The sequence below is a fragment of the Chiloscyllium plagiosum genome, unplaced genomic scaffold (assembly GCF_037043375.1).
Source record: "Chiloscyllium plagiosum isolate Xiang-an unplaced genomic scaffold, Cpla_swu_hap1 HiC_scaffold_10, whole genome shotgun sequence".
Taxonomy (NCBI): Eukaryota; Metazoa; Chordata; class Chondrichthyes; order Orectolobiformes; family Hemiscylliidae; genus Chiloscyllium; species Chiloscyllium plagiosum.
Window position 1 is genome coordinate 76,183,404 of NW_028270148.1, and position 24,303 is coordinate 76,207,706.

At 41.4% G+C, this 24,303-nt stretch overlaps 1 protein-coding gene across 1 annotated transcript in view; it reads right to left on the bottom strand.

Moving 5' to 3' along the window:
• fndc1 (fibronectin type III domain containing 1) overlaps positions 1-24,303 on the bottom strand; it is a 373,864-nt gene that overhangs the window by 274,558 nt on the left and 75,003 nt on the right. The window contains exons 2-3 of the mRNA XM_043696167.2: positions 10,032-10,226; positions 2,731-2,817 (exon numbers count right to left, since the gene is read on the bottom strand). Coding sequence (XP_043552102.2) covers positions 2,731-2,817; positions 10,032-10,226 — 282 coding nt within the window. The remainder of the gene's footprint in view (positions 1-2,730; positions 2,818-10,031; positions 10,227-24,303) is intronic.

The following is a 24,303-nucleotide window of genomic DNA, read 5'->3' on the forward strand; positions in this document are numbered from 1 at the left end:
CAATACAGGCAGATCACATAGTTAAGTAGCATAGATAAGTAAATAATAGGTAAAAAGCAGCAAAACCAAAAACACAGGTACAAACTAATGTTAAGAGTTTGAGAGTCCATTCAAAATTCTAACAACAGTAGGTTAGAAACTGTTTCAAAACCGGCTGGTGCGTGAGTTCAGGATTCTGCACCTTTCCCCTGATGGTAGAGGTTGTAGAAAAACATTGCCAGGGTGGGATGCATTGGAAAAAGATTCTTACTATCTCGTCTATCCAAGTCTCTAGCAAAAACAATCCGAGTTTATCCAACTTCTTTTGGCTAACACACTAAAATCCAGACAACATCCTGATTAGAGTTTTTGCACCCTCTCCAAGCAACCACATCCTTTCAACAATGTAGTGGCCAGAACTACACACAATAGTTCAAATGTGGCCTAGCTGAAGTCTTGTACAGTTACAACATGACTTACCATCTTTTATACTAAATGCCCTGAATGATGAATACAAGCATGTTGTATGCCTTCTTTATCACTATATCCACTTTGAGATAACTATGGATTTGCATCCAAGATCCGCTGAATATCAATTTTAAGGATCCTGCCACTTACTGAACATTTTCTATTATGGACCCAGACAGACCTCAAAACATTTCAAGAAAGTAACCCGGACCGACCTTTTCTAATTGTCTTAAGCAGGTGAGGAGTGGACATTTCAGGAGTGATGCAGCTGGCCTAACCACTTAGATTCAAACAAACAGAAATTATTTTCAAGGTTAACAAATGAAACACAAACAAAAGAACAAACATAGAATAACTTAACCTAACAGATTATCCCAACCAAACGATGCTGTTCCAATTATTTGCAACAAACCCCTCAAACACCCCTTAGCAAAAAAAGAAAAATCAAGCACTAGGAGAGATGGCAGTGAGATTCAGCATGGACCACCTTCTTCCATGTAGCTGTTCCTTTGACCAGCAGCCTCAAAACTGACTGACTGCTTTCTCTGAACAGCCAGATTCCTCAAACACACACCAAACTAAACCAGAGGAAAGGTCAGCTGGGAGAACTGGCCATTCCCCTTTCATTGTACAAGTTTTTTAAAACTTAAAAGCTTCCCCAAGTAGATCAATCAAGATATTTCAGAGCCTATGTCTTTACAACTTAAAAAATCTACAAGGACAACCTAACCTGGTTAAAGGAACAGTATCATCACATTTCATCTTGCATTTCACCTGCAAAATGCATCACGCCACAATTGTCCAGTTTAAACTCCTTCTGTCATTTTTCCACCCAACTTTCCAACTTTGACAAACTTTCTCACTATCCACAACTCCACCAACTTTTGTGTTATCTACAAAATTTACTAATCAGACCATCTACAATTCCATCCAAATTATTTATATATTACAAACAACAGAGATCTCAGTACTGATCCTTGTTGAACACCACTGGTCACAGACCTCCAGTCAGAAAAACACCCCTCCAACTACCCTCTGTCTTCTACGACCAAGCCAATTTTGCATCCCAACTTGACAACTCACCATGGATTCCATGCGACTTAATGTTCTAGACCAGCCTACCATGACTGACCTTGCTTCTAAGTCAATATAGAGAACATCCACTGCCCTACTCACATCAATAATCTTCACCCTTGAATAAAGGGCATGAATAACCTGTGAGCTGCGGTGGTAACCAGCTGTTTATGAAATGCCACCACGAATCTGAGCAGATCCTTGGAAGGTATCAGAAGCACACAAGTTCAAGGCTACAAAGACTTTGGCAGTCATGGTAAGCAATAATGTGAGGTTAGATACCTTCAGCAACAAGGGCACAGACTTCCATGGGCATCTGTCAAAAGAGAGTTGCAACTCGTGCATCACCTGGTCTCGCTCTTCTTGTGGTAGCTTTATCTTTGACAGTTACTTTTGTTGTACTGCAGGTCTGACACTCATGCCCCTCTCCTCTCCACTGTTCTCCAAGTGCTCAGGATTCTGCTCTTCTAGCAGATGTTGTTATCCTTCTTCACCACTGGGCTCAAAAATCAGACTCTCATACCTCTTTGCATGAACAATCTTCCTTCTAAATAATTGGCTGCCCTACTGTAATTAGCAATCCTATTCTTTGTTCTTCTGTTCCTGCATTTCTCATTCAGTGCCCGAATGCTGACTACACCACCACCGCCAACATCGTGCTAAGAACATGTTTCTGGGGGCCAGATATCCTTCTGCAATGCTACCCCACTAAGGAATTTGGGAAAATTGCTGGTACAGCTATGAATGGCTTTCCACTCTGGAGACCTGCTTTCTGATTAGCAGAAAATGTGGATCCTTGGTGAAATGTCAAACTCTGTCCTTGTGGCGAACAAGCTGCTTAATTACTCAAATGGCTGGTGTCAACTGGGAGATGTGTAGGATGGCATGATTGGGAACATCTTTAAGGTGTTATTCCTTAGTGCAATCTTGAAATTGTATTGATATGAGAAATCCCCAACTCAGTCACATTTCGTGTAAACTATCATTGGTAAGCATAGACTAAAACAGCAAGCTTCAAATTCTGCAGAACAACAATTACATATGATTCAAATACAGAAAAACAAACACTGGATCAGTCAGGGTGGCTGGAATGAAATAGAACTTCATGAAGTTTGCATCTAGAATTTAATCTTGAAGGAAGTAGTGTTCTATTTTCAGCTTGTTTTTCTGTTATTAACTGTAGAAAGATCAGGAGAACCTTCAACTTACCAGCTGTATGATTGGATCTGTGTACATGATGGCTTTCTCCAGTTTGACTTTCCGCAGTCACCATCACAAAATAAACTTCCCCAGGCTCTGGAACATATGGCTTACATCAGTAAGTTGCCAAAACTTCATGAAGCTTATAGTATCAGAAAGCAACATTATTTAAATTCTAATAAGACTTAAGATGTCTGAAAAATTCAAAGGCATATGGCTGGTGTACGTAGATAGCATGTGCTCACACTGCAGACTCAGACTCCACAGACAGGAAGGGAATGGGTGAACAGGCAGAGCAAGAGGGCCTAGCAGGCAGTGCAGGAATCGCCTGTGGCTCATCCCCTGCAAAACAGATAGACTGTTTTGGATACTGTTGAGGGGAATGGCCTCTGAACGGATAACAGCAGCATCCAAATTCATGGCACCACAGTTGGCTCTGCTGCAGAAAAAGGGAGACAAAGACATTGAAAAGTTATAGTTATAGGGGATTCAACTGTATGGGAAACAAATAGGTGTTTTGGGGCTGGAAATGAGAGTCCAGGATGATGTGTTGCCTCCATGGTGCTAGGGTCCTGGATACCTCGGAGCAGTTGAAGGAGGGCAAACACTGAAACTAACGACGTAGGTTATTTTAAAAAGGGACGGTCCTAAAAGCAGAATATAGGGAACAAGGAAAAAGGTTGAAATGTTGGATTTCAAAGGTAGTTATCCCAGAATTACTATAGTGCCACTAACTCATCAGAGTAGAATCAGCACGATATACAGGATGAACACGTGGCTGAAAAGATGGTGTGGGGGGTTCAGATTCACGGAGCATTGGGATCAGTACAAACTGGATGGATTACACCTCGGCAGGACTGGGACTGATGTCCTTAGGGTGAAAACTTGGTAGAGTGATTGGGGAAGCTTAAACTGGTGTGGCAGGGGGATGGGAATCAGAAGGTAGTAGATACAGAAATTGAGGGAGAGGTAGAAGCCAAGCCAAATATAACACTGCTGAAAGGAGCAGGGAACGTGGTCTGAAATGCATGTGTTCCAATGTGAGAAATATAATAGGCAAAGTAGGTGAACTTAGAGCTTTGGTTAGTACGTAGAACTATGACATTATTGTGATTACTTGGTTGAAAAAGAGACAGGACTGGCAGCTGAATGTCCCAGGATTTAGAGGTTTCAGGTGTGATGGAAGAGGAGGTAAAAGGGTGGGAAAGTTGCATTACTGGGAAAGGAGTATCTCACTGCTGTACTGAGGGAGGACACAGAGGACTTGTGCAGTGAGACAATATGGGTAGAACTCAGGAATAGGAAAGGTGAAACCATAATGCTAGGGGTATATTACAGGCCTCCCAACAGCCAGAGGCAGACAGAGGAGAGAATATGACAGATTCTGGAAAGATGTAAAACCAGAAGGGTTGTTGGGGTGAGTGATTTTAACCCCGCCCACCACCCCGTATATTGACTGGGTTCACTACGTACTATGGGTCTGGATGGGGGAGAGTTTGCAAGGACCATTCAGAAGGGATTCCTCAAACAGTGTGGAAAGACCAACTAGGGAAGGGGTTATATTCCCCTGCTTTTGGGAAAGGAGGCCAGCCAGGTGAGTGAAGTTTCAGTGGGGGAGCATTTCAGGAGTACTGACCATATCGTGAGTTTTAAAATACTCATGGTAGGGATAACAACAGTCCTCAAGTGACGATGTTAAATAGGGGGAAGGTGAACTACAACAATATAAAGCAGGAACTGGAGATTTTGATTGGAGGTGGCTGTTTGAGGTTAAGTCTACATTGGACATGTGTGAGTATTTCAAACAGTAGTGGATAAGAGTTCAGGAGTGGTACGCTCCTGCAGGAATGAAGATGGGCATGACAAGTTGTGAACCTTAGATGACCAGAGATATTATGACTTGGTCAGAAATAAAAAAGGAAGCATATATAAGGTCCAGGAAGATGGGAACTGACAAAGCCTTTGAAGTACATAAGGAAAGTGGGAAATAACTTAAGGAATTTGAAGGGTGAAAAGGGGTCATGGAAAGTTGTTAGCAAACAGGATTAAGGAGAATCCCAAGCTTTTAAAAATATATAAAAAAAAACAAGAGGGTACCTAGGTAAAGGGTTGGCCCACTCAAGGACAAAGAAGATAATCTATGTGTGGAATCAGAAGAAGTGGGGAGTTTGGGGGGTTCTAAATGAATACTTTGTGTTGGTTTTCACCGAAGAGAAGGAATTGCTGGAGGATGATCTCAGGGAAGGGAGTGTTGAATTCCTAAGCAAAGTTGCGATTAAAAAGGAGCAGCACTCTGAATGCTAATATTTCCAAATAAATCTGTTGGGACTATAATCTAGTGCTGTGTGAGTTTTAACTTTATTAAAAAGGAAAAGATGCTGTCTGTCTTAAATAGTATTAAGGTAGACAAGTCCCCTGGTCCTGATGGGATCTATCCCAGAACATTGAGGGAGGCTGGAGAACAAATTGCTGGAGTGTTGACAGATATCTTTGTGTCCACCTTGGCCAGAGGTGTGGACCCAGAAGACTGGAGAATTGCCAACATTGTCCCATTGTTTAAGAAGGGTAGCAGGGATAATTCTGAAAATTACAGGCCTGCAAGTCTCACATCAGTGGGAGGGAAATTATTGGAAAAAAATTCTCAGGGACAAGATCATACACATTTAGAAGTACATGGACTTATTAGCAATAACCAGCATGGTTTTGTGTGGGGGAGATCATGCCTCAGTAACGTTTTGAGTTTTTGAGGGGGTGGCGAAGATGATTGATGAGGGAAAAGCAGTTGATGTTGTCTACATGGACTTCAGTAAAGCCTTTGACAAGGTCCCCATGGCAGACCGATTAAAAAAAGTGAAGTCACATGGTATTAGGGTGAGCTGGCAAGTTGAATACAGAACTGGTTTAGTCCGAAGAGACAGACGGTAGTGGTAGAAGAATGCTTTTCAGAATGGTGTGCCATGACTAGTGGTGGTCCAAAGGGATAGTGCTGGGACTCTGCTGTTCGTGCTCTACATAAATGATTTGAAGGAAAACATAGCTGGTCTAATTAGTAACTTTGTGTATGATACAAAAATTGGTCGAGTTGCAGATAGTGAGGAGGATTGTCAGAGGATACAGCAGGCTATAGATCAATTGGAGGCATGGGCTGAAAAATAGCAGATGGAGTTTAATCTAATCGGGACAAATGGGGTGCATTTTGGAAGGTCAAGTACAGGTGGAAATTATACAGTGAACAGCAGAACGCTTAGGAGTATTGATAAGCAGAAGGATCTATGTACAGGTCCATAGATCACTGCAGCTGGCAACACAGGTAGGCAAGATGTTAAAAAAGGCTTATGGCATGCTTGACTTCATTGGAAAAAGCCTTGAGTACAAGGATAGATAAGTTATGCTGCAGCTTTATGGAACTTTAGTTAGGCCACTCTTGGAATATTGCATACAGGTCGGGTCGCCATAGTACCAGAAGGATTTGGCTGCTTTGGAGAGGATTCAGAAAAGGTTTAAACAGGGTGGTGCCTGGTAGAGGGGATTTTAGCACTGAAGAAAAGTTGGATAGACTTTTTTTTTCACTGGAAAGCAAGAGGTTGGGGCAATCTGATAGAAGTATATACATTTGCGAATGGCATGGATAGAGGGAAATGTATTAGGCTTTTTCCCAGGGTGGAGGGGGCAATCATTAGGTTCAAGGTGCAGGGGTGGGATAAGTTTAAAGACATGTGCAAGGCAAGGTTTTCACATAAAGGGTGCTGACTGCCTGGAAGGTATTGCCAGAGAGAAGCAGATACAATAGTAGCATTCAAGAAGCATCTGGACGAACACATGAATGGTGGAGCTGTTCCTTTTTTGAGATATTTTGGGCGTTGGAGTGATTTCTTTGAATTCCAGAAGCAGCAATTAATGCTTTATATGCTGTTGCATGGTTTTTCAACATTGGGGGAAAAAAATCAAAACAAAGGCGCTTTTAAAAAGAGGAAGACAGACAAAAGGCAGTGCACACATGGTCAGTGAGGGAAAGAGAAGAAAGAAATCCACACTGATAACTGACAACAGTGAATCTGCAAAGTTACTCCTTTGCTGTTTGAGTTCATGCATCTCTGAACAGCGGAGTACGTCTGGGAAACAAACAGCGAAATTCACAGCTGACCTTGGAGGAGACATCACAGCATAGGAACAGATAAGTGCATAGTTGTTACATGTAAACTTGCTGAAAGTCTACAGTAATGAGTAGAGTGGGTTCTTTCCTGACTATATATGTTTTATTGAGATCTGTTTCTTGACTACATTTTAAAATATAAACTATAAGTTAGCCTGGAGCACTGATTTTCTTAGAGCAATAAAACAGTGCTATTTTTGGGGTCTGTGGATTGTGAAGGGCCTAAGATGGCCTTGGTAGAGTGATGTGCTCTTCTTGTCAGATGTGGGAGTTTAGGGAGTGTTTCCATGTTACTGATGATTATGGAAGTGTCTTTGATTGTGAATCCTTTCATATCAAATGGATCAGTTGCAGCGGCAGCGAGAGGCAATGAGAAATTTACAAGAGAGAGAGGGTGTGATTGATGGCAGGTATAGAAAGGGAGAAAAGCTACAGATACAGTCAGGTAGATGGGTTAACTCCAGGAAAGGTAAGAGGGGTAGGCAGGTAGTGCAGGAGTCTTCTCAAAGGGGAGTGGGACTGGCAGGAGGTCATGGTACACATTGGAACTAACAACACAGGAAGGGAAAAGGATGAGATTCTGAAAGGAGAATATAGAAAGTTAGGCAGGAATTTAAAAAGGAGATCTTCGAGGGTAATAATATCTTGATTACTCCCAGTGTGCCAAGTTAATAAGGGTAGGAATAGGAGAATAGAGCAGATGAATGTGTGGCTGAGGAGCTGGTGCATGGGACAAGCGTTCACATTTTTGATCACTGGAATCTCTTCTGGGGTAGAAGTAACTTGCAAAAGAAGGATGGATTACACCTGAATTGGAAGGGGACTAATATACTGGCAGGGAGGTTTGCCAGAGCTGCTCAGGAGGATTTTAAACTGCTAAGGTGGTGGTAGTGATGGTGGTTGGGGGGGGGGGGGGGAGCGGAGAAGTGGGTGTAGTGATCAAACTGTCATGGCAGGCAGCAACAAAGGTGAGAACAAGGTAGGACTGGTAAATTAAACTGCATTTATTTCAGTGAAAGAGGCCTAAAAGACAAGGCAGATGAATTCAGAGCATTGTTCAGAACATGGGACTGGGAATATTATAGCAATTACAGAAGCATGGCTCAGGACTATTGATGGAAGATATAGAATGTAGGGAAATAGATTGTAACATCTTGAAAAATGTCTATATTACAGTGGAGGACATCTTAAAACACATAAAAGTGGATAAATCTCCAGGACCTGATCAGGTGTACCCTAGAACTCTGTGGGAAGCTAGGGCAGTGATTGCTGGGCCCCTTGCGGAGATATTTGTATCATCGATAGTCACAGTTAAGGTGGTGGAAGACTGGAGGTTGACTAACATGGTGCCACTTTTTAAGAAGGGTGGTAAGGGCAAGACTGGGAACTATAGACTAGTGAGCCTGACGTCGATGGTGGGCAAGATGTTGGAGGGAATCCTGAGGGACAGGATGTACATGTATTTGGAAAGGCAAGAACTGATTAGGGATAGTCAACATGGCTTTGTTCATGGAAATCATGTCTCACAAACTTGAGTGAGTTTTTTGAAGTAGTAACAAAGTGGAGTGATGAGGGCAGAGTGGTGAAAGTGATCTACATGCACTTCAGTAAGGCGTTTGATAAGGTTCCCCATATGAAAGTTAGATCTTATGGAATACAGGGAGAACTAGCCATTTGGACAGAGAACTGGCTCGAAGATAGAAGACAGAGGGTAGTGGTGGTGAGTTACTTCTCAGAATGGAGACCTGTGACCAGTTGTGACACAAGTATCGGTCCTGGGTCCACTGCGTTTCGTCATTTATATTCATGATTTGGATATAAACACAGGAATTATAATTAATAAGTTTGCAGATGACATGCAGATGGGACGGCACGATGGCTCAGTGGTTAGCACTGCTACCTCACAGCACCAGGGTCCCAGGATCGATTCCAGCCTCGGGCGACTGTCTGTGTGGAGTTTGCACATTCTCCTCTGTCTGCGTGGGTTTCCTCCCACAGTCCAAAGATGTGCAGGTCAGATGAATTGGCCATGCTAAATTGCTCATTGTGTTAGGTACATTGGTTGGGGGAGGGGGAAACTGAGTCTGGGTGGGTTGTTCTTCGGAGGGTTGGTGTGGACTGGTTGGGCTGAAGGGCCTGTTTCCATACTGTAGGGAATCTAATCTAGTCAAAAGTGGAAGTGTAGTGGACAGTGAAGAAGGTTACTTCAGAGTACAATAGGATCTTGAACAGATGGGTCAATGGGCTCAGGAGTGGCTGACAGAGTTTAATTTAGATAAACGTGAGGTGCTGCATTTTGGAAAAACAAATCAGAGCAGGACCTATACACTGAATGGTCAGGTCCTAGGGAGTGTTGTTGAACAAAGAGGCCTTGGAGTGCAGGTTCACAGTTCCTTGAAAGTGGATTACAGGTAGGTAGGATAGTGAACGCATTTAGTATGCATTCATTTATTGGTCAGAGCATTGAGTATAGGAGTTGGGAGGCCATGTTGTAGCTGTACAGGACATTGGTTTGGCCATGTTTGGAATATTGCGTACATTTCTGGTCTCCTTTATATCAGAAGGATATTGTGAAACATGAAAGGGTTCAGAAAAGATTTATAAGGATGTTGCTAGGGTTGGAGCATTTGAGCCACAGGGAGAGGCTGTGGCTGTTTTCCCTGAAGCGTTGGAGGCTGAGGGGTGAACGTATAGAGGTTTATAAAATTATGAGGGGCATTGATAGGATAAATAGACAAAGTATTTTCCGTGGGAAAGGTTTAGGGTGAGAGGGGTAAAATTTAAAAGAGACCTAAAAGGCAACTTTTTCAGAGTGTGGTGCATGTTTGGAATGAGCTGCCAGAGGAAGTAGTGGAGGCTGGTACAATTACAACATTTAAAAGGCATCTGGATAGGTATATGAATAAGAATGGGTTGGAGGGATATGGGCCAAGTGCTGGAAAATGGGACTAGATTAAGTTAGGATATCTGGTCAGCATGAACAATTTGGACCATGTTTCTATGCTGTGCATCTGTATGACTGTCAATGAAGACAGTTTTAGCATGGAAGGGTAAAATGTGGTGACATAGTTTTTGAGGGCTGAAGAGCTCGGTCCTGCGCTGTATTTTTTTTGTGGTATCTCTATTTCACATCGCAAATTGCCAGTGACCCACTTACCTACATCCTGTAATAAAAAAGACCGTTTGTTTTCCTCTGCCTTGATGAATTTGAGGTTTTCCAGAGTTTTACCATAGCCAATAGTATAGTGAGCCACAGGTCTCTTGGACACATTTTCCTGTTGCTCCCACAGGACTTGCAGTCCTTTTTCATGAGGTAGAACCTTTACATTCTTCAGCTTCCAGTTGGAAATAACTGCAATGAAAGAACATTAATACTTTGTCAGTTTTTACAGAGTACAATGCATAACTTGACATGAATGATTCTGAATAATTGTCCAACTATTTGAGAATCCTAAAGCAAAATACTGCAGATGATTGAAATCAGATATTTTTAAAAATCAGAACATGAATACTCAGCAGGTCTAGCAGCATCTTTGGAAGGGGAAGGTTATGATTCACTTTGACTTTCCATCAGGAAGTTCTGTTCTTTACCACAAAATTGAAGAGGAGTCTTTATTAGGAGCTTCCATCTTACTGAGGATACTTTAGGCCAATGCACATTCAATAACTGGATTCAAAAACCCTGCTCACATTTTGACAACTGTGACAAATTCTACCACAGCAGCTGTGACAATCCACTTTATCCTAAAATAACTCAACACTTTTAAAAATAAAGTCAACTTGCTTTACTCCCAACGTTGACAGATGCTTTTTCAAAAAATCCAGGATCCAGGTCCACATCCTTCTGATCAGATCCTGTCTGTGTATCAAATTTTAATTAATTCTATACATTAATTTAAATTATTTACAAACAGGGGAGAAAATATGATCGCCACCCTGAATGCATGCAGTGTGCTAGTCATGCACAAAGTCTAGACCTGCCCTCATGTACTAATAGCATGGCAATGTGACATTAATGCAACATGCAACAGTAAAGAATTCAATTATTCTGATACTTACAAAATATCTTGATATACTTTGTAAACATGCATTTTGTTGGGCTCTTCTCAGTTTTGATGGTTTGAACTGATACAAGTTGCATGCACACATATGAACAGACATATTTAAGCATGGAACTGGAACATATGTTAAATGAGATGTGCTATGTTTTCTGTTCACAAAGAACAGAGATCTTTCAAGTATTACAATTTGTCAGAGTGTGGACTTTTGTACATCCAATGTCCAGTTGGCTACACGTGTAATAAATTATTTTAAAGTGCCTTCAAGATTCTGAAAAATTGCCAAGAGTTATACAAACACAAGATGTTTTCCTTTACTAATTCTAGCAGCTTAGCTATGTCATTTTTTATGGAGAGTTCGAAGTTAAGCTGTTGCATGGGGAGAAGGCTATTCCCACCTAAAGCATTTGGCAATGTTTGCAAGCTATCTGCTTACAAAACCTCATGAATATATCTTGATTTTTTTTCCCAGGAAAAAAAGGAATGCATTTCTTATCCAATGCATAAAGATAGTCAGTCCATGATGGAGAATGGCTTGTATGCACCAATGATCCCGAATGATGCCCTTAGGAGTTCTTGCCTTCTGGTAGGGTGACCCAAGGCAGGCAGGTCTGGTGGGAAGGGATTAGGTGCCAGCCAAAGTGTGATCCAATAAGCTCTCACTGGGACAACAGGAAACTTACCAATTATTAAGGCAATACAAAGCTGCAACAAGATCAGTCTACGTCACTGAAATCTTAATACAACCCATCAAGATTACATGCACAACAATAGCACCTCAAGTCCTCATGGTAAATAAAGGTACACCATAGGCTTCTACTAGAGTCCATTTTCCAAGTCCTGCAGTGATGGAGAATATTTTATGTGGATTCTAGGATCTGAAAGGGTTAGAATAGAGGATGTTCAGTGTTGCCCAATATGTCATTATTCAGGCTTGGGGAGGAACTGCTCAGGAATCTGAAGGACAAAGAACAACCATCTGGGTTTTCTCAAGTCCCTCATATAATTGGTCTAGATTTTCCAGTTGCCTGAGAATGATTTCTGTAGCACAGATGAGAGTTGCGCATCAGGACTCTGTGGAATTCCCAATGCAGCAGACTCCACGGGAATTCCACAGGAAATTGAAGATTTTAATCAGTAATTCCCTCGAGTCTGGACCCTCTTCAAAGTGTGCATTCAAATGAGAGAATTCCAACCATTCCACTGCTGTTAAGTAAAATGTTACTGAGGAAACATTTGCCTCTTAAAACCTAGTCTAACTACTGGGTAACTATTAAACTGACACCAAACCTACTACAACACCAAACCTAATTACACCTCCCACAGACCCTTTATAAACCCAGATCCTAGCTTGACAGGATTTGGAGAGTTTGTTTAACATGCACGATTAGTAAGCTTTGAACATTCAGGAAGGAGAGATCACATCCGGAGTGACAGACAGCCCGAGTCAGCATATATTTTAGTGCTTTCAGAACAGTGTGGAAATAAAACTGGTAAATCTGTCATACCTTTTCCCATTTTACAAGTTTAAAATTCAGTAGTCTAGGTAGAAGGTTAATAAGGTAGCTGATTCAGCTGACAGAGGAACAGTTATCGGACAACTACCTGAAGCCTAAACAGGGCCTCAATAGATGTTCACTACATTTGAAGTTTCAACTATTCGAAGTTAGTCATACAGCAGAGAAACAAGTCCACTATGTCTATGCCAAATCAACAAACATCAAACAATACTTATCCCACTAAAGTGTACTTATAGCCTACAGTGCCCTAGAATTTTGAGTCAGAAGTCACATGATACCAGTCCAACATGTTTAGTTGAAATCTCAAGCTTTTGGAAGCTGTTCCATCTTCAGATAAAGTGCGACTTCACTTGACAATGGAGCAACGCTCCGAAAGCTTGCGATTTCAAATAAGCCTATTGGACTACAACCTGGTGTCGTGTGACTTCTGACTTTGTCCATCCCACTCCAACACTGGCATCTCTACATCCTGGCATTTTAAGTTTTTGTCCAAATGCTTTTTAAATGATGTGGGAGTATCTGACTCCACCACACTGTCAGGCAGCGAGTTCCATATTTCTATAATCTTCTGGGGGAAAAAAACTCTTCATCTTAAAAATTTATGTCCTCTGCTCTTAGACACATCAGCCATAATGAAAAGGTTCTCACGATCTACCCGATCTATACCTTGCATAACTTTGTATACTTTAATCAGATCCCCCCTCAGCATCCTCTGCTCCAGGAAAAACAACCCAGCCTACCCTTAGACTTTCATCAGGATTTTGCCTGAAATGTAACCTCCTCTGCACCCTCTCCATTGCAATCACATCCTTCCAGTAGTGTGGTGATAAGAAATGCATATAGCATTCCAGCTGTGGCCTAATCAATGTTCTACAAAGTTGCAATAAGACTTTTCTCCTATATTGTGTGCCACTCTGATGAAGGCACCATTTAGGACAGAGATGAGGAGAAACTTCTTCACCCAGAGAGTGGTGGCTGTGTGGAATGCTCTGCCCCAGAGGGCAGTGGAGGCCCAGTCTTTGGATTCATTTAAGAAAGAGTTGGATAGAGCTCTCAAGGATTGTGGAATCAAGGATTATGGAGATAAGGCAGGAACAGGAGACTGATTGAGGATGATCAGCTATGATCATATTGAATGGTGGTGCAGGCTCGAAGGGCAGAATGGCCTACTCCTGCACCTATTGTCTATTATCTTATGCCACCTCCACCAGTCTGTTTACCTAAGCTGATACCTTCAGGGATCTTTGGACTTGTACAGCAAGGTCCCTTTGTTCCTCAGTACTCCCGAGGGACTTATCATTGATTGTATATACCCTTATTAGCCCTCCCAAAATGCATCACCTCACACTTGTCAGGATCAAATTCCATCTGCCATTGCTCTGCTTGATTAGCCTGAGACCATCGTCCTCATGATCAACACCACCATCAATTTGGTGTCATTTGCAAGCTTACTAATTATACCTTACACATTTGCATCTAAGTTGTTAATGTACATAACAAACAGCAAAGGCTCCAACACCGATCTCTGTAGCGCACCATTATTAACAAGCTTCCAATCACAAAAACAACCCCTCCATTATCACTCTTTGCCTTCTATTTGTAAGCCAATTTTGGATCCAGTTTGTCAATTAGTCTTGGATTCTGTGGGCTCTTATCTTTTGCACCAGCCTTCCACATGGGAACGTGTCAAAGACCTTACTGAAGTCCATATAAACCAAATCATCAAATATATTTAGTTACATTTTCAAAAACAAATTTAAATTAGTCAGACAAGATCTCCTTCCAACGATTCTGCGCTAATCCCAGATCAGTACCGATTAATCCTATTCTTCAGAATTTCTTTCAAATAATTTCTCTCCCATTGACATCAGACTAACTGCAGTGTACTTACCTGGCATCTCCCTGCTGCCCTTCTTTAACAAAGGAACCACATTAGTTACCCTCCAGTTACCTGTGACCAGCAAAGTATTAAATATTTTGTCAGGGAGCATCAGCAATCTTCTCTCCTGCTTTCCACAGCAGCCTGGGATACATCTCATTGGGCACTGGAGATTTATGCCTCTTTAAGCCCACTAAAACACCTAATACCTCCTTATTAACACACTGGCCCTAAATTCTCACTGAACTACTTTTAAAAGACTCCCACTTTCAAATGTAGATTTACCTGCATGTAACTGCTCCCAGTCTGTTTGCCAGTTTTTGTCTAATGATACTGTAATCAGTCTTTCCTAATTTAAACACAAATTCAGCACTATCCTTATCCCTTTGCATAATGACTTTGAAACTTACAGAATTATGGTTACTATTCTCAAAATGTTCACCCACTAACTAGGATCGCATCATGTGTCAATGTTAGCAAAGTTGAAATTCCCTACTATAACCGTATTTCACTCACACCTCTGATTTGCCTCCATATCTGCTCCTTTATCTCCTTCTGTCTGTTGGGAGACCTTCAGTACAATCCAAGCAAAGTAATTGTCCATTTTTTTTTCCTAGCTTTACCCAGACAGCTTCATTTGAAGACATTCTCCCTCATTACTCCAGTGATGGTCTCCTTTATCAATAATATAATGTTCCCACCTCTCTAAATTTGCTTTCTTTCTGCAGATGCTGCTCAACCTGAGTTTCTCCAACTATTGCTGTTAACCTTTGTTTTATTCTTTGCTGTTGTACTATATTCTCCTATTGATAAAGTTAAGAATGCTGTATGCTTTACTGAGCACTTTGGCACCCTATTCTGCCAATTTCCATAATTTGTGCATGTACACCCCCAGGATCCTCTGCCTCTACATTCCTTTAAAATGATGACCCGTCTTTCATATTCTCTCTCCATATCCTTCTTACTGCAATGAGTAACGTCACACCTCTGTGCATTCAATTTCACTTGTTGGCTCATTCCACCAAGTTCTACATTAACCCCTTCACAGTTCACATCAAAGTTTCATCAAATTCTGAAATTGTGCCCTGTACACCAAAGTCTATCTTATTAATTTACAACAGGAAGATCAAAGCCCCAACAACTAATGGGAACTTCCACTACAAACCTTCTTCTGATTCAAACAAAATCCATATCAGTATTTTGTGCTTCAGATAACTCAGTCAATTCTATATTTTATGTTTCACTGTCCCTCACCTTCCATAAGCTGTAACTCTGCTCAACAAGTTGTCATTCACCACTTGGAAGGCCAAGTATACCATCATCAGCATTACCTTAGTCAAACATTTGCTGCCTCAGCAATAGGTTCCAGCAACTTAGTTAAAACAACTTGCCTTTAATAAATCAATGCTGGTTGTCCTTGATTAATCTGCATTTGTTCAAGTGACTATGATTTTCTTCCCAATTATCATTTTTAGATGTTTCCCCACTAACAAGGTTAAACCAACGGACTTATCTTTGCAAATGTCTGATTTAAACAATGTACCATTTACAATTCTCCAGTCCTTTAGCATACCTTGAGTTTAAGGAAGATTGGAGAATTATGGCCAATGCCTCCACAATTTCTACAATCTCTTCCCTCCATGTCCATGGGTGAAATACATTCGGTTCTGCTACTGTCTCAATACTAAGAGCAGAAAAGCTGCCCCATGCTGCCTCCTTAACAATTTAAAATTCTTCAGATGTCTGAATTACCTCTTTGTCCCAGTGACCCAAGCAGCATCATATTCCTTTGGAAAGATGGATGCCAAGTATTCATTTCATATCTCAGCCATACTCACTGTCTCCAGGTGTAAATTCTCTTTTCATCCCAACTTAGCCCCACTTTCTCACCCTGTTACTATTTATACGGCCACAGAAAACTTAAGAATTTCCTTTCACATTAGCCCCTTTTCATACAATGTTCTGGATTCTCTTCTTTGCTTTTTCACTTTTCCAGTGAATAATCTATAATCAACTAGCTCCCAGTTGTATCCTCCCTTAACACCTTCTCTAGCTTAATCTTTTTTTTCTTCTTTCAGAGATTTTTGGATTTGTTTGGCATGTTTTTCTACTTCCTAGGAATAAACCTCATCTGTAGCCAAAATCTCTTCTGTCTAGGTCTCCCATTTTTCACGAGGAACTTTTCATTACATTCACTGACTTGACTGAAGTATATGACTCAATAAATTGGATTGTACTCCATGATTTGTGTGTCACAGAAACTAGGAGGGGCCATTCAACCCTTCAATGCTGCTCTGCCATTCCATATGATCCTGAACTTAAAGAAAGATAACTTTTATGGTATGAGACATGCATTGGCTAGGATAAGCTGGCCAAGGGTACTTAAAAGGTCGATGGTGAATAGGCAATGGCAGACATTTAAGGATCACGTGGATAAACTTCAATAATTGTACATCCCTATCTGGTGTCAGAGTAAAACAGGGAAGGTAGCTCAACGATGGTGAACAAGGTAAAAAGGGATAGGGCTAAAGCCAAAGAGGAGACATAAAAATTGGCCAGAAAAAGCAGTAAACCGGCGTGCTGGGAGAAATTTAAAATTCAGCAGCGGAGGACAAAGGGTTTAATTCAAAAGGGAAAAATGATTATGAAGGTAAGCTTGCAGAAAGTAAAAACTGACTGGAAACATTCCCATTGGTATGTGATGAGAAAAAGACTGGTGAAGCCAAATGTTGGTCCCTTGCTGTTGGGATCAAGTGAATTCATAATGGACAGAAAGTTGGCAAACCAGTTGAACAAATACTTTGGATCTATCTTCACTAAGAAAGGCACAAATAACCTACAGGAAATGCTAGGGCACAAAAGGTCAAGCATGATAGAGGAACTGAAGGACATCTTTATTAGTCAGGAAAAGGTATTGGGGAAATTGATGGGAATAAAATCTGTTAGGTCTCCACGGCCTGATGCTCTGCACCCCAGAGTACTTAAGGAATAAGTACTCTGGCCCTAGAAATAACAGACACATTGGTGATCATTTTCCAGCATTATGTAGACTCTGGAAGAATTCCAATGGACTGGAGGGTAGCTAATGTAACCCCACTTTTTAAAAAAAGGGAGAGAGAAAAAAATGGGGAATTATAGGCTAGTCAGCCTGACATCGATGGTGAGGAAAATGCTGGAGTCAATTAATAAGAGTGTAATAAATGATCATTTGGAAAGCAGTGACAGAATCAATCCTAGTCAGTATACATTCGCTAAAGAGAAATCATGTTTGACAAATCTTTTGGAATTTGAGGATGTGACCAGTAGCATGGACAAAGGTAAAATCAGTAGATGTTGTGTATCTGGACTTTAAAAAGGCTTTTGACAAATTCCCACACAAGAGATTAGTGAAAAAAATTAAAGCTCATGGTATCGGAGGTAATGTATTGACATAGCTCAAGAGCTGGTTGGCAGACAAGAAGCAGAGAGTTGGAATAAATGGGTCATTTTCAGAGCGGCAGGCAGTGACAAGTGGGGTTCAGTGCTGAGAGCCCAGCTGTTCACAATATGTATTAACGATTTGGATGAAAGAATTGAATGCCATATCTCCAAATTTGCACACGACACTGAGCTGGGTGGCGGTATATACTGTGAGGACGATACTAAGAGGCTGCAGGGTCACTTGGACAAACTGGCTGAGTAAGTAAATACTTGGCAAATGCAGTATAATGTGGAAAAATGTGAGGTTATCCACTTGGACACAAAAACAGGAAGCCAGATTATTATCTGAATGGTGGCACTTTAGGAAAAGGTGAGGTGCAACAAGACCTAGGTGTCATGGTGGAACAGTCGCTGAAGGTTGGCATGAGGCAATGAAGAAAGCTAATGGCATTCATAGTGAGAGGATTTGAGTGTCCAAGTAAGGATGTCTTACTGCAGTTATACAGGACCTTGGTAAGACCACACCCTGAGTATTGTGTGCAGTTTTGTTCTCCTATTCTGAGGAAGGACATTCTGATTATTGAGGGAATCCAGTGAAGGATCACCAGACTGATTCCCAGGAAGTCAGGACTGATATATGATGAAAGATTGGAATGACTTGGCTTGTACTCGCTGGAATTTACAAGAGTGAAGGGGGATCTCATAGAAATATAAAATCCTGATGGAAATGACTTGGATATAACCTTAAGTGGTATAGTTGATAAGTTTGCAGATGACACCAAAATTGGAGGCGTAGTGGAGAGCGAAGAAGGTTACATCGAATTACAATGGGATCTTGATCAGATGAGCCAACGGGCTGAGGAGTGGCAGATGGAGTTTAATTTAGGTAAATGCGAGGTGCTGCATTTTGGGAAAGCAAATCTTATACACTTAATGGGAAGGGCCTAGGGAGTATTGCTGAACAAAGAGACCTCGGAGTGCAAGTTCACAAGTCCTTGAAAATAGAGTCGCAAGTAGGTAGGATAGTGAAGGCGATGTTTGGTACCCTTTCCTTTATTGGTCGGAGTATGGAGTACAGGAGTTGCGATGTCATGTTGTGGCTGAACCGAACATTGGTTAGGCCATTGTTAGAATATTGTGTGCAATTCTGGTCTCTTTCCTATCGGAAGGATGTTGTGAAACTTGAAAGGGCTCAGAAAAGATTTACAAGGATGTTGCCAGGGTTGGAGGAAAAAGAAAGACAAATCAGAAGTGAGCCTTATTTCTATTGTGGGTAAGATGTTGGAAAAGGTTGTAAGAGATAGGATTTATAATCATCTGGAAAGGAATAATTTAATTAGGGCTAGTCAACACGGTTTTGTGAAGAGTAGGTCGTGTCTAACTAACATTATGGAGTTCTTTGAGAAGGTGACAAAACAGATGGATGAAGATAAAGTGGTTGATGTGGTGTACGTGGACTTCAGTAAAGCATTTGTAAAGGTTCCACACAGTAGGCTGTTGCACAAAACACCGAGTTTTGGGATTGAAGGTGATTGGATCAGAAATTGGTTAACTGAGAGAAGACAGAGGGTGACGGTTGATGAAAATAATCATCCTGGAGCTCAGTTACCAGTGGCGTGCTGCAAGGATCTGTTTTGGGGCCACTGCTGTTGTCATTTTTATAAATGATCTGGATGTGGGCGTATAAGGATGTGTTAGTAAATTTGTGGATGACACTAAGGTAGACAGAGTTAACTCCCCAACCTACCTAGAGACATGTTGGGATATAGTAGCTCACCCTCAGACCAGAGACAAAGAAACAGAGTTAACCAGTGAAGAAAGGAACACACTGAACAATTCATCAGACCAGCAAACTTAGGAGTATCTGGGAAATATTTGAAATTTCTAAAGAATAGGAATAGAGTTGCTAGAAGTGCAAAATTGAACTTTTAACCTTTGCTGTCTTCAAATAAAGTTGTTTCATTGACTGCAGACTCATGCTGAGTAGTCATTTCCTGATATAGGCTAAGGTACCTGAGGAAATTAATATTGCATACATTGGTTAAGGAGTCTGCAGGTTCTTAGAGACACCCTGTTCCAGACAATAATGAAAAAACATGGAAAATGCAATGGTGTTTTTAAGATGAAGCAGGTACAATGAAACTAAGTTGTGATTAGCTAAGGGAGTCATTTGATTTGGTGATTGTCATTATTTATAGGAATTATATTGAAGCTAAAGGAAGGAAGAGTCACAGAATGGCCAGGTGAAGGTAAGGAAGGAGTCGAAATTGGAAGCCAAATTGATAACATTTCTTTTATGGGTAATGGTGGTATCTACCAAAGTCAGTATTTGTTGCCCATCCCTAAGAGATCTTGACATAGTGTTGAGTTGAGTTTTTGAACCATAGTGTAGTCACTACCAAATGCTGTTACAGCAGAAACTCCAGACATTAGACCAGGGAACAAACAATCAGCAATATAGATCCAAGTCAGAATGGCACATAGCTTGGATGTGAACTCACAAGTAGAGATGTATGACAAAGTTAGTGGTACCATTCTAGGTGGTGGAAACTGCACTTTTGGAAAGTGCAATTGAAGCCTTGGTGCATAGATGCAATGCATCTTTCACATAGTGCACACACCTGCCATTACAGGTGGACAGATTGAACGTTTCAGTTAATGGGTAGATTGAATGCTTAAGGTGGTGAATAGATTGCTGATCAAATGAACTGCTTTTTCTTAACATCTCCACCTCAACCACTACAGTCCAACAAGGCTATGCAGACATATCTACACTAATCTCACTTTCTCGCACTAGACCTATAACATTGCATGTTATGACATTTTGCGTGCTTATCCACACACTTTTTTAAAATGATCGAGAGGTCCCCTGCTTCTACTAACCTCCCAATCAGTGCAATCCAGATTACCACCACTCTCTGGGTAAAAATGCTTTTCTAAATCCCACCCCAAACCCCCCCAAACTTGCTACCTACCACCTTAAAATTATTCCTCATGTTATTAACAGTTGCTTCCTAACTATATATCCATGTCCCCTTCAATCTTCCACTCCTCAATCAGGACCCCCTCAGTCCCTCTACTCTTAACAAAATGACTCAATCTTATCCAAGCTCTTTTCATAACGAAAGAGTTCCAGTCCAGACAAAGGCCTGGTGAATCTCCTCTGCAATCCCTCCAATGCAATCATACCACACCTACACTGTGGTGACTAGAACTGTACATAGTATTCCAGCTGCGGCCTAATCAGTTTTTTCTCACAGCTCCAACATAACCTCCCGGCTCTTATAACCTATGTCACGACTGATGAAGGCAAGTGTCCCATATGCTTTCTTAACTATCCTATTAACCAGTGCTATTGCCTTCAAGGATATATGGACAAGAACCTCAAGATTCCACTGTTCATCTGAGCTTCCTTGTGTACTTCCATTCATCAAGTATTCTCAATTAATTCCCATCCATAATTGCCCAGATAAGGTTAATGTTGTGTGTTTGGAGTCACTTGTGGACTAAACCAGGTAAGGACAGCAGATTTCCTTCCTTCATAGACATTAATGAACCAGGTAGGTTTCTACAAGTGGTCACCAATAGGCTATCTGTTTATTACAAATGTTACTGACTTCAAATGTAATCACCTGCCATGATAAGATTTATTCTTACATCCCCAGAACATTAACCTGGGTTCTGCATTGGTTGTCCATTGACATTACCACCACATCCTCATATAAGGAAGGAGCACTTCGTCTCCAAACCACTCTATTTGGATATGGAGGTGCAGAGGGCTTATCAATCCATTATGCCATTTCCTGGTTTCCTACTGTAAAGCGCCATCAGACTGTTAGGTTTCATTAAAATGGCCATCCTAATTTTCTTTGCTTGAAGACCTCCAAACTGTACAAATGTCTCTTAAAACCAGTCACCTGAGGAAGATGCTGTGCGCACCAAGCTGTTATTAAACGCAGTGTTGTGGCCATTAAGCACCTAAACAAAGTATTACCTAATCTTATCTTTTTAAACTTCTTCCATTCCCAAATACTAGAAACCCATCTGGGAGATTTAACAAAACTGTTGGCAAACTATGGATAATCTTAAGAACAAAGAAAATTTACAGCTCAGGAACAGGCCCTTTGGCCCTCCAAGCCTGTGCTGATCCAAATGCACTGTCTAAACCTATTGTCCAATTCCTAAGGGTTTGTATCCCTCTGCTCCCCAGCTACTCATGCATCTGTCCAGACACACCTTAAATGAATCTACCTCTACCACCTCTGCTGGCAACATGTTCCAGGCACCTACCACCCTCTGTGTAAAGTACTTTCTGCATGTATTCCCCCTTATAGTTTTCTCCTCTCACCTTGAACGAGTGACCTTTCATTATTGAATCCCTCACCCTGGGAAAAAGGTTATGCCTATCCAACCTGTCTATACCTTTCATGATTGTGTAGACCTCAATCAGGTCCCCCTCAATCTCCTCTTTTCTAATGAAAACAATCCTAACCTACTAAACCTGTCTTCATAGCTAGCACCTTCCATACCAAGCAACATCCTCGTAAACCTTCTCTGCACCGTCTCCAAAGCGTCCACACCCTTTTGGTAATGTGGCAACCAGAACTATACACAGTATTCTAATGCGACCGAATCAAAGTCTTGTACAATTTTAAAATGATCTGCCAGCTCTTATACTCAATACCCCGTCTGATGAGGGAAAGCATACCATATGCCTTCTTGACCACTCTATCCACCTGTGCAAGGTACAATGGACCTGGACACCCAGACCTATCTGCTCAACAACTTTTCCCAAGGCTCATCCGTTTACAGTATAGTTCGTTCTAGAATTAGACCTTCCAAAATGAATCGCCTCACATTTGCCCGGATTGAACTCCATCTGCCACTTCTCCACCCAACTCTCCAGTCTATCTATATTCTCCTGTACTCTTTGACAATCCTTATGCTTTCTGCTACTCCATCAATCTTAGTGTCATTTGCAAACTTACTGTTCAGACCACCAATGCCCTCTTCCAGATCATTTATGTATATCATAAGCAACAGTGGACCGAGCACTGATCCCTGTGGAACACCACTGGTCATTTTTGTCCATTTTGAGAAACTCCCTTCAACTACTACTCTCAGTCTCATGTTGCTCAACCAGTTCTTTATCCACCTAGCTAGAACACACTGCACACCATGTGACTTCACTTTCTCTATTAGTTTACCATGGGTAACCTTATCAAACACCTTACTAAAGTCCATGTAAACGATATCAACAGCCCTTCCTTCATCTATCAACTTGGTCACTTCCTCAAAGAACTCTATTAAGTTGGTAAGGCGCGATTTCCCCCGCACAAAATCATGTTGCCTATCACTGATAAGCCCATTCTCTTCCAAATATTAATAGATTCTATCCCTCAGTACCTTCTCCAGCAACTTTCCCACCACTAACATCAGACTCACTGGTCTGTAGTTACCCGGAATATCCCCACCATTGCATCGCCTCACATTTGCCCAGATTGAACTCCATCTGCCCCTTCTCCACCCAACTCTCCAGTCTATCTATATTCTCCTGTATTATTTGACAGTCCCTTATGCTTTCTGCGACTCCATCAATCTTAGTGTCATTTGCAAACTTACTGTTCAGACCACCAATCCCCTCTTCCAGATCATTTATGTACATCACATTCTTGTACAGAGGGATAGCATGAACAACCCTCCAGTCCTCCAAAACCTCACCTGTGTTTAAGGATGCTACAAAGCTATCTGTCAGGGCCCCAGCTATTTCCTCTCTCGCCTCCCTCAGCAACCATTCGGTGCTGGGGATTCGTCCACCTTAATATCCTTTAGCCTACCCAACACATCCTCCCTCCTTATGTCAATGTGATCCAGAGCAAAGAAACTTCTATCTCTAATCTCAACATTCATCATGCCCCTCTCCTCAGTGAACACTGATGCAAAGTAATCATTGAGAATCTCACCCATTTTCTCAGGTTCGACACACAGCCTTCCTTTGTTATCCTTTAGTGGACCAATCTTTTCTCTCGTTACCCTCTTGCTTCTTATATATGAATAAAAGGACTTGGAATTCTCCTTAATTCTGCTCACTAAAGTTATTTCATTACCCCTTTTATCCCACTTGATTCCTCATTTAAGTTTGGTCCTACTCTCCTGATATTCCTCCAAGGCCCGTTCTGTTCCTGGACCTCATATATGCTTCCCTTTTCCTCTTGGCTAGTTGCACAATTCTCCTGTCATCTACGGTTCACAAATCTAGCCTTTCCTATCCCTGGTTTTCAAAGGGACATCCCTATCCTGCACGATCTTCAACCTGTCTTTGAAAGCCTTCCACATATCAAATGTGGATTTCCCTTCAAATAGCTGCCCCCAATCCACATTTCCCAGCTCCTGCCGAACTATGATATAGTTGGCCTTGGTCCAGTTTAGTACTCTTCCCTTAGGACCACTCTCATCCTTTTCTACAAGTATTCTAGAACTTACAGGATTGTGGTTACGATTCCCAAAGAAATCCCCCAATGCAACTTCTACCACCTAGCCTGGCTCATTACC